This window comes from Eschrichtius robustus, chromosome 11, assembly GCF_028021215.1.
Source record: "Eschrichtius robustus isolate mEscRob2 chromosome 11, mEscRob2.pri, whole genome shotgun sequence".
NCBI lineage: Eukaryota > Metazoa > Chordata > Mammalia > Artiodactyla > Eschrichtiidae > Eschrichtius > Eschrichtius robustus.
This window is the reverse complement of record NC_090834.1, coordinates 109,253,499-109,270,854: the sequence shown is the minus strand read 5'-3', so window position 1 is coordinate 109,270,854 and position 17,356 is coordinate 109,253,499. Positions and strand designations below refer to the sequence as shown.

The window sequence follows — 17,356 nt, the reverse complement described above, 5'->3', positions numbered from 1 at the left end:
AATGAGGAGACAGGACGCCTGGAGCCTGGAGTCGGCAATTAAGCTCCAAAATTTAATCCTCACGATGGTCTCAGGAGGTGTTAATCACCTCCTCTGTGCAACAGATAGGGAACCAGGCTCAGAGAGGGCAGGGACGACCCAGGTCACAGCAGGCCTGCAGTGTGTCATGGACCGGATGCCAGGACCCTTTCTGCACCCTCCACAGAAAGGGGGGTCCTGAGAGGTGCCCACATCTGCCCTCGTCTCCCGGAACACAGGTGGCCAGCGTGGGAGCGGGAGGGCAGGTTACTGCACTGTTTCCCATGCTCCCAAACCTTGGCCCATCCTGGCTGGGGGGCAGCTGAGGGCCTGAAAAGAGAAGCCCCAGGAGGGAGGAGGGCAAGCACTGGTCTGGGCCGTGGCCCCGGCAGGTGTTTTCCTCCTGTGTCGTGGACCCCAGGTCGTGTCTCCACCAGCCTCAGGTGGCCACGGCAGCGGAGGACGCGTAGACATGAGCTGGGAGGGATGCTCGGAGCCCCTGTGCGTGGGTTGGCTCAGAGCAGGGCGCAGCTGCAGCTGCGGGTCTCCATGGCCATGAGCAGCACGCTCAGGTTGCGGGGAGTGTGAGGCGGGTAGCGGAGAGCGTAGACCTTCTCCAGCCCAGGGCGGCGCAGCAGGCAGGCACGGTGGTGGGAGAAGGTGTCGAAGGAGAACTTGCCGTGGTAGCTGCCCATCCCACTGGCGCCTGTACAGTGACAGAGAACACAGCAATCAGGCCCCCAGTGGCCAGCCGAGGAGCGTCAGACAGACCTGGGCTCTGCCAGTCACACAGTATGACCCGGGTGGGCTACTTCACCCCCCGAGCCTTGGTTTCCCCAGCTGTAAAGTGGGCTAATCATGAGATGCTGTGGGTAAAGGGCTTAGCCCTGAGCCTGGCCCCAGCACCCACTCAAATAAATATTGGGGACACCAGGTGCTGGGGCACGATGGGTAGACAGTGGCCAAGAGTGGATTCTGGGGGGTGGGGGATGTATTGGGAATTTGGGATTAACAGATACACACTACTCTATATAAAATAGATAAACAAGGACCTACTGTATAGCACAGGGAACTATATTCAGTATCTTGTAATAACCTATAATGGAAAAGAATCTGAAAACAAGAGCGTGTATATATATATGTAACTGAATCACTGCTGTACACCTGAAACTAACACAATATTGTAAATCAACATTTTCAATTAGAAAAAAAAGAGGGAAAGTAAAAAAAAAAAAAAAAAAAGTGGATTCCAGGGCAGCTGCCCAGGGTTGAATCTCAGCTCTGAAGTAGCCATGTCACCTTAAGCAAGTGACTTCGCCTTGGTCTCCTCTGTGACATGGGGTGACAGTGGCACCCACCTTCTAGAGTTACGGGGATTGGGCAAGTGTTCAGACCCATAGATACAGTAAGTGCTGTGTTGTTATGAGTCGCAATGTCCAGGTAGGGAGGCAGTCAAGGACCCGGCAGTGGGAAGTCCAGGGGACCCAGCCTGGTGGAATCAGGGGTAATCCGGGAGGGCTTCCTTGAGTGGGTGAGGCCTGAGGGATGTGGAGTTGACCGGATAAAGTGGGTGTATGGGGCAAGAGGGTCCCAGGCTCGGGGACAACTCAGGGAGCCTTGGAGGTGGCTGACCGTGGTGTGTTGGGACTTGGGCAGAGCTCTGTGTGTCTGGGGCAGCAACCAGAGAAGCGGGGAAGGAGGCGGGAGCAGGACTCCATGGCCGGACCAGGAAGGGCGGCCTCAGGAAGCTGAGTCAGAGCCCTGGCTCCGTCTGAGGGCCTGGGTGCCGTGGAAGGCTTTGTCAGGGAAGCAGCAGGACCAGATTCCCCCGCAGACAGACCCCCACGCTTCCCTGAGGAGGGGGTGCTGGGGAAAGGGGTTCCAGAACCGGAGACAGCAGCGGTGCGCAGCCCTGGACCTCCACCACCACAGCATCGATCTCAGCCTGCCGTGTGCCCCTGTGACACCAGCCGCTCCCCAGGGAGGGTCCAGGCCCACCAGGGCAGCCCGCCAGGACCTGCTGGTCATTGACTCTAGTGCCAGGTGTGGGCAGGTGGCGGGACCGCAAGTCTCTGGCCCTCTCGTCCCCTGAGGAGGAGGTGGGCTCAGAGAGGGGAAGTGGTGGCCTCACATCACACAGCCGTCAGGCTTGCTGGGACCAGCCTCAGAGGCCAGGACTTCACAGCGGTACTGGGGGCTGCTGGGGCTTGGTGGAGGGGGGAGCCGGCAGGAGCCCCTGTCTCCTGTGCGACATGCCGAGCATGGGACAGAGGGGACACAGGAGGGGTTAAAGGAGCAGCATGTAGCCTCACTGTGGAGTAAAGAGAACACCCAAGGCCGCCCTGCATGTGCTAAGCCCTAGCAATCACAGTGATGTTTAAAAAAAACCTAAACTGTGTATCTGTGGGTCCACCTACATATGTACGTGCAGAGACAGGTATGGAAGGTTCCGCCTCAGACTCTGCAGAGGGGAGCAGGGTGAGAGATGACGGTAAGAGATGGCATGGCTCTGCTGGCACGTACCCACTCCTCCGAAAGGCAGGCTGGCGACAGTCATGTGCATGAAGCCGTCGTTCCCACAGAAGCCCCCACTGCTGGTCTGGGCCAGTACCCGCTTGACCACCTGGGAGAGAAGCAGCTATGAGGCTGGTGGCGGAGCTGCCGGGGCCGTGGGGGCTCTGTCCGGCCCCCTCAGGGCCCTGGGACCCACTGCAGGGTCTGAGGCCACCGTGAGGGCTGAAGGGGGTGGCTGTGGAGCAGCCTGCCACCCATCCCCAACTGGAGACGTGTTTCTTGAGCGTCCCTTGCTTGTGGCCCATGCAGGTGACTGTGGACACAGACTCAGGCCTGATGGGGAGGCGGGAAACCCAGCATCCTCCTGGGGACGTGGAGGGTGCAGGGTGAGGGGCGGGCAGTCAGGGAGGCGTTCCCGGGAGGGATGTGAGGTGCCTGCTGAGTCTCAAGGGGGGGCAGACATGAGTAGGAGGGCCCCCCAGGCAGAGTGAAGGGCAGGTGGGGAGGCCAGGGGTGGGGTGGGGCAGGGACGCAGCGAGGGGCCTGTGTGCAGCACAGGGAGGACATTGAGATTTGGGTTTTGGAAACATGAACTTGATCCTTGCTTGACTTAATGAAGGCCCTTCGTCTTCAGTCTGTAGGTGTATTTGAAGAATGAGGGCGGTGGGGTGGGGTAGTGGGGGGACTTCCCTGGTGGCACGGTGGTTAAGAATCCGCCTGCCAATGCAGGGGACACGGGTTCGAGCCCTGGTCCGGGAAGATCCCACATGCTGCGGAGCAACTAAGCCCGTGAGCCACAACTACTGAAGCCCTGCGCGCCTAGAGCCCGTGAGCCACAACTACTGAAGCCCACGTGCCTAGAGCCCATGCTCCGCAACAAGAGAAGCCACCACAATGAGAAGCCTGTTCACTGCAATGAAGAGTAGCCCCTGCTCGCCGCAACTAGAGAAAAGCCCACGCGCAGGAACGAAGACCCAGTGCAGCCAAAATTAAATAAATAAATTTATAAAAAAGAAGAAGAAGGGGGGTGGGAGATTAGTAGACACTAAACAGTGGTTGCACGAAAACTTGGCTATAGTTAGTTGCAACGTGTGACCCTCAGGTAACAGCTAGGTTGGGGCTTGCCTGCTGGTGGGTGGAGTGGACCCCCATCCGCCGACTCAGAAATCCCACTGAGAGAAATCCCAGGGAGGGGCAGGGGACCAGGGCTCATTCTTGGGCCTGCATGTCCTGGTCATTCATCCTCCCCCAGTCGTGCCATCCCATGTCGTGTGTGCCTTCCATGAGCCAGGCAGAGAAAGGGGACACTGCCGCCACCAGGCCATGATGCAGAAGAATGGAGGTGGGGCTGACCTAGAGGGGACACTGGACCCTAGAGAAGACCCTGGGGAGCCGCCCACTAAAGGCCCAGGAGAATGTGGCCTAGACTGGAGGGCAGGGGGAGGCCCGGCTGCCCCGAGGAGAAAGGAGAGGGACAGAGCCAAGACAGCACCACCGTCCCAGAGCTCCTATGACTGTCCCCGAGGGACCAGGACCCCCTCCCCTCCTGCCAGGCCCCTTGGTCCACTCTGGTCCTGGAGCCACCTCACCCTCTGCTGACCTCACTCCACCCTCCACTGCTGCCACCTGCCCCCACCTCTGCCCAGCCCCACCTGGTTGCTGTTGGAGAAGGTGTACAGGGCCAGGGGCTTCTCCCGACGGTTGATGAAGTCGATGGCCTCGTCCAGGCTCCTCACGTTCATGATGGGCAGGATGGGCCCGAAGATCTCCTCCCGCATCACCGGCTCCGTCTCCTGCACGTCCACCAGCACCGTGGGAGCTGCCCGGGCACAGGGCACGGCTCGACCCTAGGGGTGGGGCCTCGGGCAGGCAGGGCCCAGGGACCCAGGGCTCCAGGCTCAGGGACCTTCCGGGGAAGGTGATCTCCCCACAGCCCCCGGGAAGTGACCTTGAGGGGCTCCCCAGCCTGACCGGGGCCCGTGGGGCCCAGAGAGGCCCTGAGCCTTGGTCTTACAGTCAGAGGGTGACCGGACCCGAGGTCCCGGGTCCCAGCCTGTTGGGGAGCAGTGCCACCCTCTGAGCCGTTCGGCCCAGGAGACTGGGGCTGCTCTGTTCACAGCATAGCGGATGCTCAGGACGGGCTGTTGAAGTTCAGAACCAGGAACCGTGGGCTCATAGGACCTGGGGTCATGGCCCCCTGGAGCAGCAGAGCTTGGGGCTGAAGTTTGGAGCCTGGGCCCTAGAACTCTGGGGTCTGAGCTTGGAGAAACCAGAGCCTGGGCCAGAGTGCTGAGTCGTGGGGTCACAGGCTCAGACACGGCAAGGCGGAACACTAGTGACACAGAATCGTGGCACCAGAGCCGTGGACCAGGCTGGGCTCTAGCAGTGGGGTCGGGGAGCCTCAGGGCCCCAGGTTACAGGCTGGGCCCAGACTCGGGGCCCAGCTGTGGCCCCCAGCGTGGAGGGGCCGTAGCTGGGGTGGGCTGGGAGTGGGGCACAGTGGCAGGGACGGTGGGACTCACCGACGTAGCGATCGCTTTCATCACTCTGGCCCCCGATGGCCACTCGGCCACAGCTCAGCAGGCCCCGGAGCCGCTGGAAATTCTTCTCACTGATGATGCGGCCCAGGTCTGGGGAGCTCTGGGGGTCTTCGCCATAGAAACGGGTGATGGCACTCTGCAGGGCGGGCAGCAGTCGAGCCTGCATTTCGGGGCTGCACAGGATATAGTCGGGGGCCACGCAGGTCTGGCCGGAGTTGAAATAGCGGAAGAAGGCCACGCGGTTGGCCACGGTCTGGGGGTCGCAGTTGTCGTCCACGTAGCAGGGGTTCTTGCCCCCCAGCTCCAGCGTGACGGGCGTCAGGTGCTTGGCGGCAGCAGCCATGACGATCTTGCCGACTTGGGGGCTCCCTGGGGTGGAAGGAACCAGAGTGGCTCTCGGTCACTTGGACCAGGCGGGATGGCCTCAGCCCAGGGCTGGGACCCCTCTAGGAGGCTCACTCCCTGCCCTGCGGCTCCCTGGAGAGGCAGTAGAGCGGAGGGCGGGCGGGGCGGGGGGCGAGAGTCGCCCTCACCTGGCTTTTCCTTGTCAGTTGCTGCTGCACTGGGACCTTTTTCAGGTCGTCCCCCCCTCCCCTTCCTCCCACCCTCCCCCACCAGCCCCACACAGTGGAAGGTCCCCGAGGAGCTCTGCCCACAGCTGCAAGCCAGGCCCTGCTCCCTCTCCTGACCTGCCCAGGTAGACACCCAGGAGCCCCTGTCTCCCTGCTTCTGATCCCAGCTGGGCCTTCAGGCGACTCTTTCTGACCTGCCGCCAGAAGTCCCTCCCCACTCTCCACTCTCCTCTGAAAGTGACTCCTATGGGCCGGCTCCAGCTCTAGCTTGTCCACATTTGGGTCTCCCCTCCCTGACCTAATCTGGCAGCCGTGGCGCCCTCCACACCCACCGTCTGCCCCCCCTTCCCCTACGTCCCCACCTCTCCTCTGGGCTGGTGTCCTGGGTCTCACTGTCCCCTCCTCCACTCAACCACCCCCAAACACTCCTGACAGCGCCCCCAGGCCTCGAGACACTCTTGCCCATGCCTGGCCCAGGGCCCCACGCTGCCATTTCTGTCGTGATGACCCTGGCCTTTCTCGCCAGCCACCACGGCCCGAGGGAGCCCAGAGCCCAGTCACCCCTCTGGTCTCACTTCCTCCTGCTTCCCTGCCCTCGTTCCCTCCCATCCAGGCCCCCGTGTCCGCTGAGCCTGCCCCAGGGGCCTCCCCCTACCACGGCTCCTTCCTTAGTTCTTCCTATCTTTGTTCAAACACCTCCTTGTCTGTCAGGCCGTCCTGACCACGCCCACAACTGAATTCCCCACCTCCACCCTGATCACCTTTGCACGGGCTCCAGGACAATGTAGGAGGCTTTGTCTTCCTAGCCCTGCTTTATCCCAAGGCCTCGCGGTGCCCGTCTGCGCTCTCAGTAAACATCCACTGAGTGAGGGAGTGGATGCTGCCCAGGCCACGTGCTGTGACAAAGGCTTTCATTCATTCATTTGTCCTTAAGACAGGCCTGTGACTTGGGGATGGCCCCTATCATACCAATAAGGAACCTGAAGCCTGGAGAAGTCAGGAGATTATGGCAGAGTAGCTTCTGGCGGTCCATCGGCCTCTGCACAGACTGCCTCGGGGACCTGGCATAGAAGCTGGCCTCTGGGGGTCTGCCTGTCTTGCCTCTGCACCCTCGATCCTGGGGGGCCGGGGCCCAGAGTCCACCGAGCTTCGGGGTGTGATGGTGGAGGGTGGTCAGGCCCCCACCCCGGCTTCCTCCTCCTGGTGCTCCCACCCCCTGGGAATCCGTAGGAGCAGCTGAGGACCCTGGCCCCTCTGCTCCCACAGTCGCCCTCCCTGTCTGTTAAGGTGGCGGCTGGCAGGCCTTGTCCTGGGCTCGTGGCAGGGTCTGGGAAGGAGAAAGGCAGAGACTGCACGTCCCCTGCTCTGATGGGGACAAGGTGTGCAGCACAGGAGGCGGGTGTGCTCCTCCCTCCCCCAGGGCCTCGTCTTGTCCGTATCCTCCGCCCCTCCATCTCTTCTGGAAGCTCCGTCCTGGTCACTGGAAGCTAGGTGGTGTCTGGACCACATGGGCACATGTCAGGGTGATGGCAGGTGACCTCTGGGAGCAAAATACAGCCTGCCCCAATCCTGGCTAGTGCAGTGGGCACTGCATCTTTTTGTCCCCCGAGCCCCGAAACCCTCATCTGTCCAGTCCTCCAGAAGGGCCGTGGGCTCCCGAATGAGTGCCTGGCACAGCGGGAGCTCAGCCAGGGCAGGTGCTGTGATGCGTGAGATTGTGGGTGGTGGAGAGGCCTGTTTCCGGGATGGGGCCCATCCCTCCCAAGGGTCCCCAGGGGCCCGGGGCTGCTCCCCAGCCTGCTCAGGGAGCGCGGAGCAAGCTTGTCCTGGGGCCGAGAGCACCACCCAGCACTTGCCCCAGTCTGCATCGTCCCTGGCTGTCTGTCTGCTTCTGTCCCTTGCAGCCCCTCTCAGAGTTGGGGATGAGGCCCCTAAGGGTGGGGCTGGGCTCAAGCCTCTCACCTCTCCCATCCTGCGCAGCCCCCAAACTGGCGCCTCACCTGTGAAGAAGATGTAGTCGAACTTGTGCTCCAGTAGCTGCCCAGTCTCCTGGGGCCCGCCCAGCACCACGGCAAAGCAGCTCTGCAAGGCAGACGGGCGGAGGGCTCCCTCTGGGACGCCAGCCTGAGAGCCCAGAGGGCACCTGCCTGCCTGGGACGGCTCCCCCCTTGCCTGGCCTGACCCACAGGTGCCAGGGCTCCAGGTGGGCTGGGTCAGGGGGAGCGGGGAGCTCCCCAGGGGCACTGGGCACATGCAGTCCCAGCCCAACAGGTGTAAGGTTGGGGCCTGGCGGGTTTGGGGTTGGGACTGAGGCCGGGGCTGGGCCAGCAGGGCTGACCAGAGACAGACAGGGACCCCCAGGGGACAGGCCCCACCCCTCTGTTTCACTCAGAGGGAAATGGGCTGAGAGGGGCGGTGGCCTGGCCAAGGCCACACAACCCAGAGGAGGCAGGAGTGAGGCTGGAACTCACGTCCTGTCTGAGGAGCCACGCCAAGGGCTGCCCGGCCCAGCGGGGCCTGCTTAGAGCCCTGCTCAGCGCCAGCGTAGCTGCTTGGTCTGTACCTGGCCCTGCTCACCTGGTCCAGGTATCGGGGCAGCACCTCGGCCAGGACCTTCTCAGTGCTCTTGCTGATCTCCGAGGGCTTCAGCAGCACGCAGTTCCCTGAGGGGCGGGGCGGGGAGAGGAGGGGGCCAGTTGTAGCCACTCCCCGTCTCCATTCAGTCCTCACACCTGCAGGGCAGGTGCCGGCCTCACTCCACCTTCAGGTGAAGAATGTGGCTCAGAGAGGTGCCATGAGGCCCCAAGGCCACACAGCCTGGGGATGCTGGGCCAGATGGGAACCAGGCCTTCTTAGCCACCTGGTGCCAGCTCCCCCCTCCTCCCTGGTTCTGTGGGCGGCTGTGAGGCTGGGGGGATGGGTGGGGGGTGGGGGGAGAAGGTGGTGGTTCCCTCTCACCTGCTGCGAGGGCGCCCACCAGGGGCTCTAGGCTCAGGTTCAGAGGGTAGTTCCAGGGGGCGATGATGAGCACCAGGCCGAAGGGCTCCTTCCGGATGAAGGCCGAGTCCAGCTGCGTGGCCTGGGCCGGGGCCGGAGTGATGGTGAACGGTGAGGTGCCAAGACCCCAGCCCCTCAGCACCACCTGCCACCCAGAGAGGCTGCCTGCGGCCCTGACCCCCAGGGTCACTCACCAGGTTCTTGGGCACTTTCTCATCCTTCATCCAGGCCCGCAGGTTCCTAAGGGCCGAGTTAATCTCGTTCTGGCTGATGCTGATTTCAGACACCTCTGACTCGAAGGCTGACTGCAAGGGAGGGGGAGGGGCAGGGGCAGGGGCAGGGCTTGGGCCAGGGTACCCATGATCCGCAGGTGGCCGGAGCCGTGGGGTGGGCAAAGCCTCCCCAGGCAAGGCCTGTCTTATCCACTCATTCATTCATTCATTCATTCACTCCATGTTCACTGAATGGTTACAGTGTGTGGGTGCCGTTTCTGTGCTGGGGATGCAGCGGTGACTGAAACAGACAGAAAACCTGCCCCACGGAGCTGACATTGTAGCGGGGACGGTCGACGTGATGATAACACTGACTGCTCCATTAGGACGTGACAAGCGCAATGGGAGGGGATGAAACAGGATAGGAGGGATAGAGACGGCTGGAGTGTGTGTGCGTGCGTGTGAGTGCGTGTGCGCATGTATGCGTGTGTGTGTCTTTGCTCTATTTTATATAAGATGGTCAGTGCCAGCCTCTGGGATGGGGTGACATTTGAGCAGTGAGGAAAGGGAGGGAAGGAGCCCATGGATACCTGGAGGCAGAATATTCCAGGCAGATGGTATGTCCTGTGCAAAGGCCCTGGGGCAGGTTCAGGCTTGCTATGTTCCTGATTAGCAGGGAGAAGAGTGGGTGAGGTGATGAGGCCAGGCAGCTGGGGTGAGGACTGTTGAGCAGAGCAGGGACAGGATCTAACTTAGGTTTGAACAGGACTGTCTGTGTGGCCCTCTGTGGCCTGCTGTGTGGATGTCAGTCTGCAGGGGACACTGGGGACAGGTGTCTCTGGGTCACTGGGGACTGGTCACTGGGGACAGTTGTCTCTGCCATCAGTGCCCACAGCCCAGGGGCCAGGGCAGATTTCAAGGGCAGGAGTCGGAAAAAGGAGAAAATCAATAGGGCTTTTGTCCTGATCTCTGCCTGCCGGTATGCCTGCTCCACCCCCGTGAGGGAGGAGGGACCCAGCCTGTGGGCTGCAGGCAGCTGGAGGCCCATGGCCTAGGACACAAGAGCCAGGCTGTCCTGATGCCTGAGACTCAGCCATTACGGTGCAAGTTCCTTCCTGTCAGAAGAGAGGGCGATGGGCCCAGGAGTGCCAGAGCTGAGCCTTGGGGGGAGGGTGAGGGTGCAGGGACCTTGGGGGGGAGAAGCCACGCCCACCAGCGCTTCTAGGAGCTGAGCCTGCTTCAGGCATGCCTTCTACTATGTCTGTGTCCACAGCCCACACTCCTGCCCAGTGAGGTCTCCTGTGACCTGAGTGAGGTTTGGGCCTGTTTAAGGGATGATCTGGACCCTGCTGAATGCCAGGAGCTTGGAAGAGTAGGCTGTTTTGAGCCAGGGTTCTGTGCCCTTAGGCAAGAACATGCCCTCTCTGAGTCTCCTCTGGGGGTGACTGGGTGTGACCACCTCTACCTGGAAGGGCTGTCGGGGGGTTAAATGGGAGGATTTGTGCAGCTCAGACAGGGCAGTTGCTGCCTGCTGGGAGGGTGGGGGACAGGGCTGGCCGAGCCCAGAGGGAGGGACCAGACCAGAGGCAGGGACCAGATTGGATTTTCTGGGCTTCTGCTCCCTTTGTGGGGGACGGGCTCCTGGAGCCTTGAGAGTTGCAGGCAGGAGGTGAAATCTGAGCCGTAGGGAGAACAGGGACCAGATAGACCATCGGGTCAGGTCTCACGGAGGCGGCCAGGCCAGGCCAGCTGGTGGGCAGGGCAGAGGCTCAGTGGGGTGTCAGTCCCCAGGGAGCCCGACATGCCAGGGTAGGGGATGTGAGCCCCCTCTGTCCTGGACCAGGTCCAGTGAATGGACAGTCCCCACAGGAAGGCAAAGCCAGGCCCCTTGGGTGTCAGAGAGCCAAGGAGAGTACGACCCGGTGCCCTGGTTTCATAAATGGGATAGCAGATGATTCCCGAAACGGCTGACGAGGGAGCCCGGGTCTCACCTGGCTACAGTCCCGGAGCGTGGTGATAAATAGAAAGTTTGAGGACCCTGAGAAAGGGAGTAGGCGTCACCAGGAGGCCACGTCCTCAGGACAAGTCCTTGTGGCCAGCTTTTGCTGCCCCCGTGAACAGGGGTGCCCTGATCCATGACCCCAGATGCCACAAGATACTAGTCTCGAAGTCCGTGACTGCTCTGGACACCTGGCTGGGTGCCTGCAAATCAGGTGGGGCCCAAGGAGGCTGCAGAGGGCCTCCCAGGCCTGCCAGTGCCGGCATCTCTTTCATGACCTGGGTGGAGCCAGTAGGCCCACCGGAAGGGCAGGGGAGGCAGGAGGGCAGAAAGGGATGACCCCAGGGTTCTGCTCGTGGGCTCAGGAGGTCTGGGGAGAAGATGAGCTCAGCGCCCAGCATGAGCCGGTGTGGGACTGCTGCAGCCCCCTGGGGACAAGTGGTGACCACAGGGGCTGGCCGGCAGCAAATATGCACCGTGGGCCTGTCCTGGGTGTTAAGTATCAAAACAGCACCTTACCAGCTGGTAAAGAGTCACAGCCTTGGAAAGTTACAGGTGGTGAGGGGCCGGCGGAGTGGGGCGTCAGGGGTGAGCTTGGACACCGTGGCCTTTGTGGCAAGCTCAAGGGACATTTTGTCCAGAGAAGAAGCCCCTGGACAGTTGTCCTAGGGTAGCGGCAGCCACACGGGTGGGGCCTGCTAGCTGAGATGGTGGAAGGCTGCCTACAAGGAAGTGTATTTCTTGAGGTCCTGCTGTGGCTGCTGCTGGAGATGGGAAGGGCCGAGCCCCCAGGCCTCCAGGGTTTGGACAGAGGCCATGATGCCCACAGTACCTAGTGAAGCAGAAGTCCTGCACATGCGGCCCTAGCGGTGTGACCCAGCTCCCTGGACCTCATCTCTTGCATACCTCTGCCTCTTCCACTCCCCTTCAGCCACTCTGGCCTCCTTGCTGCTCCTCAAGCACAAACACACCAAGCACCTCCTGCCTCAGGGCCTTTGCACATGCTGTGCCCTCTGCTGTTTCCCCCCCTTGTCCACGTGGATCCTTCCCCCTCCTCCTTCAAATGCCACTGTCTCAGAGAAACCTTCCCTGACTCCCACATACAAAACAGCACCCTGACCCTGGCCCTCTCTCACCCCCTTCACACTGGGAGTGTCTCTCCATGGCATTCATTACCATCCAACATGCTGTGTATTTATTTACCGTCTAGTTGTGTCTCTCCCCAGGAGGCCAGCTCCCTGGACACAGGGACTTTGTTTTATTTGTTGTATCCCCAGAGCCTACAACAGTACCTGGCCCATAGTAAGTGTTCAGTAAATAGTAGTGGAGTGGGGGAATTCCCTGGTGGTCCAGTGGTTAGGACTCCGCACTTTCACTACCGAGGGCGCGGGTTCAATCCCTCGTCGGGGAACTAACATCCCGCAAGCTGCACCGCGCAACCAAAAAAAAGAAAAAAATAGTAGCGGAGTGAATGAAGAAATGAACGAATGGGTGAATGCAGAAGGGCGGGTTACGGCACAGGAAAGGAGGTGGGGTTTGACGGCTTTTAGTTCCCCTTCATGGAGGATGCAGCTGTCCCCATCTCCCCTGTCTCAACCTCCCCACCCCTGCCCTCCTCCTCCTGCCCCTGCCCCTCCCCCCCAACCCACCTTGTGCAGGTCCTGCGCCAGCGCCTCCTGCAGAAGCTGCTTGTTCTCTTGCAGGAAGCGGCTCAGGCCCTTCAGCTGGGCAGCCCGGAACTCGGCCGGCCGCGTGCACCCTGAGCCGAAGGCCTCCCGCAGCCGCTGCAGCGTGTCCGCGAAGGGGTCCATCCTGCCAGGCGGGGCAGCGTGGGCCGGGGCACCTCACCTCCAGGCGCCCTCCACCGCCCCTGCCTGCACCCGCGTGGGCCCACGGGCGCCCCCATGGGGACTCACACGTCAGCCCAGGGACCAGGGCTGCCCCACCTACACATACACACACACAAACACACACGCAAGGGGCACACTTGGACACCCACTGACAGAGCTACAGACCACACCTCTTAACCAGTGGGCAGGAGGGCTCTGGACCCCAAGGCAGTCACGGGACTGGGTGTGGGCTTGGGGACAGCTACTCCGTGGCCCCTAAGAGCGAGCAGGGAGCCAGGGGGTCACGCTTCTTCCTGCCACGCGGAAATTAGCCCTAAGCCATGGCCCCCACCCTACTCCGGTGCCCCTCCTGGAGACGGGTAGCCCTTACCCCAGCAGGCCTGAGTGGAGTAAGCAGGGGGAGTTCGGTAACTAGAGGGAGAGTCCAGCAACCACCACTTTGGGACATTCCCAACACGGAATGCTCTGTTCCCACCGTCCCCAGCCTGGGGGCCCTGCCCAGGGTGGCCAGGCTGGCTGGTGGTGGCTCAGAGGGCTGGGTGACAGGACTCCTCTCCCTGTGCCCCAGCTCCGCAGCAAGACGGGGAAAGAAGAACCCCACCTCCCAGAGGCCCTGCTGCCCATCCCAGCCCCATCGGCCACAGTGTTGGAGAAGCAGGGAATGTTGAGGGGTGAGGGGTGAGGGGTGAGGGGTGAGGGGTCAGTCATGCCTCCATGCTGTCATCAGCCAGGGCTGGCAGGCAGGGTAGGGGCTCTGACATTCCCCCGGGCGCCCGCCTGCTTACTTGAAGCTCATCAGAGGAGCTCTCTGATGCACTCAGTCCTCGGCCTGGTGCCAAGGACCAGTGGGGACCCTTTCCTCCTTCTCTCTCTGACTCACTTCCCTTCTGGTCTCTGCTTGGCTGATGCTTCCTTCAGGCAGCCCACCATGATTACTCCCTTACACATTCTCACAGTGGGCCCTTGGCTCTGCTCCCCACCGCACTGTGTCATACCTTGTGATAAATACCTGGTTTCCTTCTGTCCACCTCCCTGCCCCGCCTCCCCATCCCTCTCTTTCCCCTCCCACTGGACTGGGCAGCAGGACCCCTCTTTGCCTACTTAACTTATCATTTGGGTCTTTGTGCCCCAATCTCCTCATCTGTTAAGGTCACCCTTCCACCTACCACCTGATGGGTGTTTATCAAGGATGAGACCATGCTGGCCAGTTCTAAGCCCAGGACAGGGCGTCAGTGCCCTCAGGGTTGCCAGCTATTGTTAAGTGACTACTGCCACCACGGCCTTAAGTTTTCTGGAGGACTCCATGACCCCAAGGGCTGAGCTGTTCCAGCCAACATGATGGCCTGGCCTGGTGGGCACTCTGTGCTGAGAGCCTGGCTGGAGCCCTATGCTGTCCCCATAGGCACGATGGGGGCCAAACTGACCCCACAGGCCTCCTACTCCGATCAGGAGAAACGGGGCAGTTGTCTCGGGCACAGGGCGGGCACCACATCCCCCAGAGAGGGTGACTGTAGCAGAAGAGGGACCTCATCAGAGCCCCTCTCGCTCCAGGCTTGTCCCCAGCTCCAACCCTCCTCCAGGGAGGAAGGCATACTGGCCAGAGACCCAAGAGCCAAGAGACTTGCTGACCCCTAAAGCCGCCACCTGAGCTCAAACCCTGACCCTGCCTCTCTGGCTGTGTGACCTTAGGCAAGTCACTCATCTTCTCCCTGCCTCAGTTTCCATGCCTGTAAAAAGGGGGTGCTACCGTTCCACCACATGAAGCACTGGCCATTGTGTGCATGGTAAGAGCTTAATAACGGTCAGCTGTGGTTATTGTTACCAAGTATTCAACAAATATTTATCCCTCTTCCTTCCTCCCATCCTCTCTCACCTTCAGACTTCTGCTGAGGGCAAACCACACCCGCCCCTCTCCCGCCTCCACAAGGTTCTTTGCACTTTCCTAAGAGTCTGCAGAACCCACAAAAATGCAAGGCACGTCACTTGAATAGTGCATCTCCGAGTACAGTGTGGGGTGGGGAGCTCTGCGGGGGTGGAGGTCTGGTTGGAACATTCCAGCAGCCTCTCCTGGCAACACGGAGGCCAGCTCACACCATATTGCAGTTCGGTCAGGACCGAGGCCCCAAGGGGTGACTGCTGCAGGGCAGGGAACTGGACTCAACCTCTGCCCACCCTCTCATCCTTTCTGCCTCGGTTTCCCTGTCTATACCACAGGCCTTCTAAGAGCACCCTCTGTATGACGTGTCGGGGGCCTGAGGACCTGGGTCCAAATCCCAGTAACTCTGTTTATCAGCTAGGAGACCTTGGGCAGGTGGCTTGGCCTCTCTGTGGCTCACTTTTCCCATCTGTGCAATGGGGATGGTGTCTTGTAGGTACCCCATAGTGCTGTGAAGTGCTTGGTGCAGGGCCGAGCCCCGTGAGTGCTCAGTGAGGATGGCTCTGAACGATGGTTATTCAGACTGCAAAGGACAGCTGTGCTGGGGGGGTCTCGGGGAGGAGACCCTGGGGTGGGAACCCGAGGAGACCTTGGCCCAGTGTGGGCACCAGGGAGTCAAGGACATCAACTTGAGACGCAGGTGGGGGCAGGGATGCGGGGCTGGCAAGAGTGACAGAGGTGAACATGGCGATCTGAGGGCCCAGGGGACCCCCATCAGCCTGTCAGAAGGTGGACGGCACGGGGCTGCCTTGAAGGCTCTGCAGGTCCCAGTACCCTAGAGTCTCCAATCTGATCTCCCCTCCCTGTCCCGTGTAGCCTTAACCTGGATTTTTACAAGGTCTCCCAAACTCTGGGGAGCAGCCCCCTCCCTTCCATGGTGGGTGTGGGGAGCTGGGGACCAACCCTTGGCCGTGGGCCAAGCCAACCCCCGCCCCACCACACGGAGAGGCTGTGCCACCGGCTGCCTGATGCTGGCGAAGTCTCTCCTTCCTGGACCCTGGCAGAGTCCATTCCCAACAACACGATCGCTCAGAACCGCTCGCTGCATAGCCCACCCCAGCAGTGGGCATGCGTGGCAGTTGCCCAGGAAATGTGTTGCCAAATGGATGCTTGACCACCCCCCCCAGGGACAGGGGTGCATTCCTTCCTGGGGCGACCGGTCCAGAGCTGGGACTCTTGGCTCCCTTGGTAACTCCAGGGAGAGGAGGGGTGTCAGTCCAGCTCAGACAAAATAAGGGTGCTGCCTGGCCTCGGGGACTCTTGGCCCTCTCTCTTTGCTCTCTTAGGCTGGGGCAAAGGGAACTCCCTTCCTCCTTCCCCTTTCTCCTCAGGTGAGCAGAGAAGCCCCGAGAAGACAAAGCTAGTCCCCGTGCGTGGCCATGAGTGGCCAGGCTTGCCAGGACTGACGGCAACCCAGAGTCCCCAAGCCAACCTGCCAGCGGGTCCCTGGCCCCGACTGCTCGCTGCTATATCCCCAGCCTCTGCAGAACACCGTACCTGAGGCCCTGCCAAGCTGCCCTTCTTCCTGGTCGGCCCTGCTCTACCCAGCTGCCCTTCCGTTACGAAATGTCCAAGGCTGGGCCAGCCCCTGGGGCGGGGCTGCCCTGGCCTCGTGCCTGACTTTGACTCTGGGCTGGCTGGAGGCTGCAGGCTGAGATTTCCCCATCACTTCCCTCAGGGGCCTCTAGATCCTTTCCTGGACCACAGAGAAGGAGCCAGGGCACAGAGAGGGCCAGCACCAGGCCAGGGCCACACAGCAGGTCTCCAGGGAGCTCTGAGCTGAGGGGTCCATCTTGACCCCTGATGGGAAGGATGGAGGATGAGCTCAGGGTAGTGGGTCCAGGAATTACGGTGTGGGGTGCGGGCTGTGGCTGGAGTAGCAGGGAAAGCCCCGCTCCCCACAACCCGCCCCCCACCCCCGCCAGCCCCTCTGAGCCTCAGTTTCTCATCTGCAAAATGAAGAGGTCAGATCCAAAGACAGCTGGAGTCCAGAAATACAATCCCAGGGCCCAGGCCCACTGCAGGCTTCGTCCCTGCCCTCTGCGCGTCTGTGTCCAACAGCACCACCTCATCCAGTACCCTGCTCACAGCACCTGTCACCCCTGCAACCTGACATTTTACAATGAGGAAACGGAAGTCCAGAGAGAGGGCACAGGGCATGAGTGACAGGCTGGGACCCACATGAGAAGGTTGTTGCTCCAGAGCGGGGCTGGGTCCACCCTGCTGCTGTCCCCTCCTACCTCCCGGGAAAGAGCGCCACCCTCTGCCCTCTAGGTGAGCCGTCATGATATAAGCGTCGCCATGAGGTTCCTGTGTCCCCGCCCCTCTGCCTCACCCCGCCCCCACCCCGGGCACACCTGTCAGAGCCAGCACAAAGGGGGATGATCCCCTGGCAGGTGCTGGTGTCAGACAGGCAGGCGATTAGGTTACGGGTAGGGGGACAGGAACATCCTTTGTGCTATCGCCCCATGCCTGTCGCCCTGGGCCCACTGCTGCCCTTCCACCTGGGTGCCCTAGGTCTTGCCTGGGATCCGGGCCCAGGGCCTCTGGGCCGACTGGGCACCTGGGAGATGCTCCTCACTGCCCCCGCCCTCCCCGCTGCCCCTGCCTACCTGGGAGGGCAGGAGAGGTCTCCCGGCCCACACCTGCTCTGGTAGCCCCTGGAGGCTTCAGCCGTTTGGGACTGGGGTAAGGGGCTGCAGGGGCCCCGTCCTCTGC

The 17,356-nt window shown here is 61.5% G+C and overlaps 1 protein-coding gene across 3 annotated transcripts; it reads right to left on the bottom strand.

Moving 5' to 3' along the window:
- Positions 1-31: 31 nt before the first annotated feature.
- Positions 32-17,356, bottom strand: ALDH3B1 (aldehyde dehydrogenase 3 family member B1). Of its 3 annotated transcripts, none has more exons than XM_068556776.1 (10): positions 17,251-17,356; positions 12,502-12,664; positions 8,836-8,946; positions 8,603-8,723; positions 8,222-8,307; positions 7,645-7,726; positions 5,055-5,441; positions 4,185-4,379; positions 2,542-2,641; positions 32-724 (listed from the first exon to the last, which is right to left on the bottom strand). In XM_068556776.1, exons 2-10 carry the CDS (start codon positions 12,661-12,663, stop codon positions 286-288), a joined length of 1,683 nt encoding a protein of 560 aa, XP_068412877.1. In that variant the 5' UTR covers position 12,664; positions 17,251-17,356; the 3' UTR covers positions 32-285. The 3 variants fall into 3 exon arrangements, with proteins under 3 accessions (XP_068412877.1, XP_068412876.1, XP_068412878.1); XM_068556775.1 differs by lacking the exon at positions 17,251-17,356 and adding an exon at positions 16,136-16,211; XM_068556777.1 differs by lacking the exon at positions 17,251-17,356 and adding an exon at positions 16,136-16,211 and having other exon boundaries at positions 414-724; positions 4,185-4,351.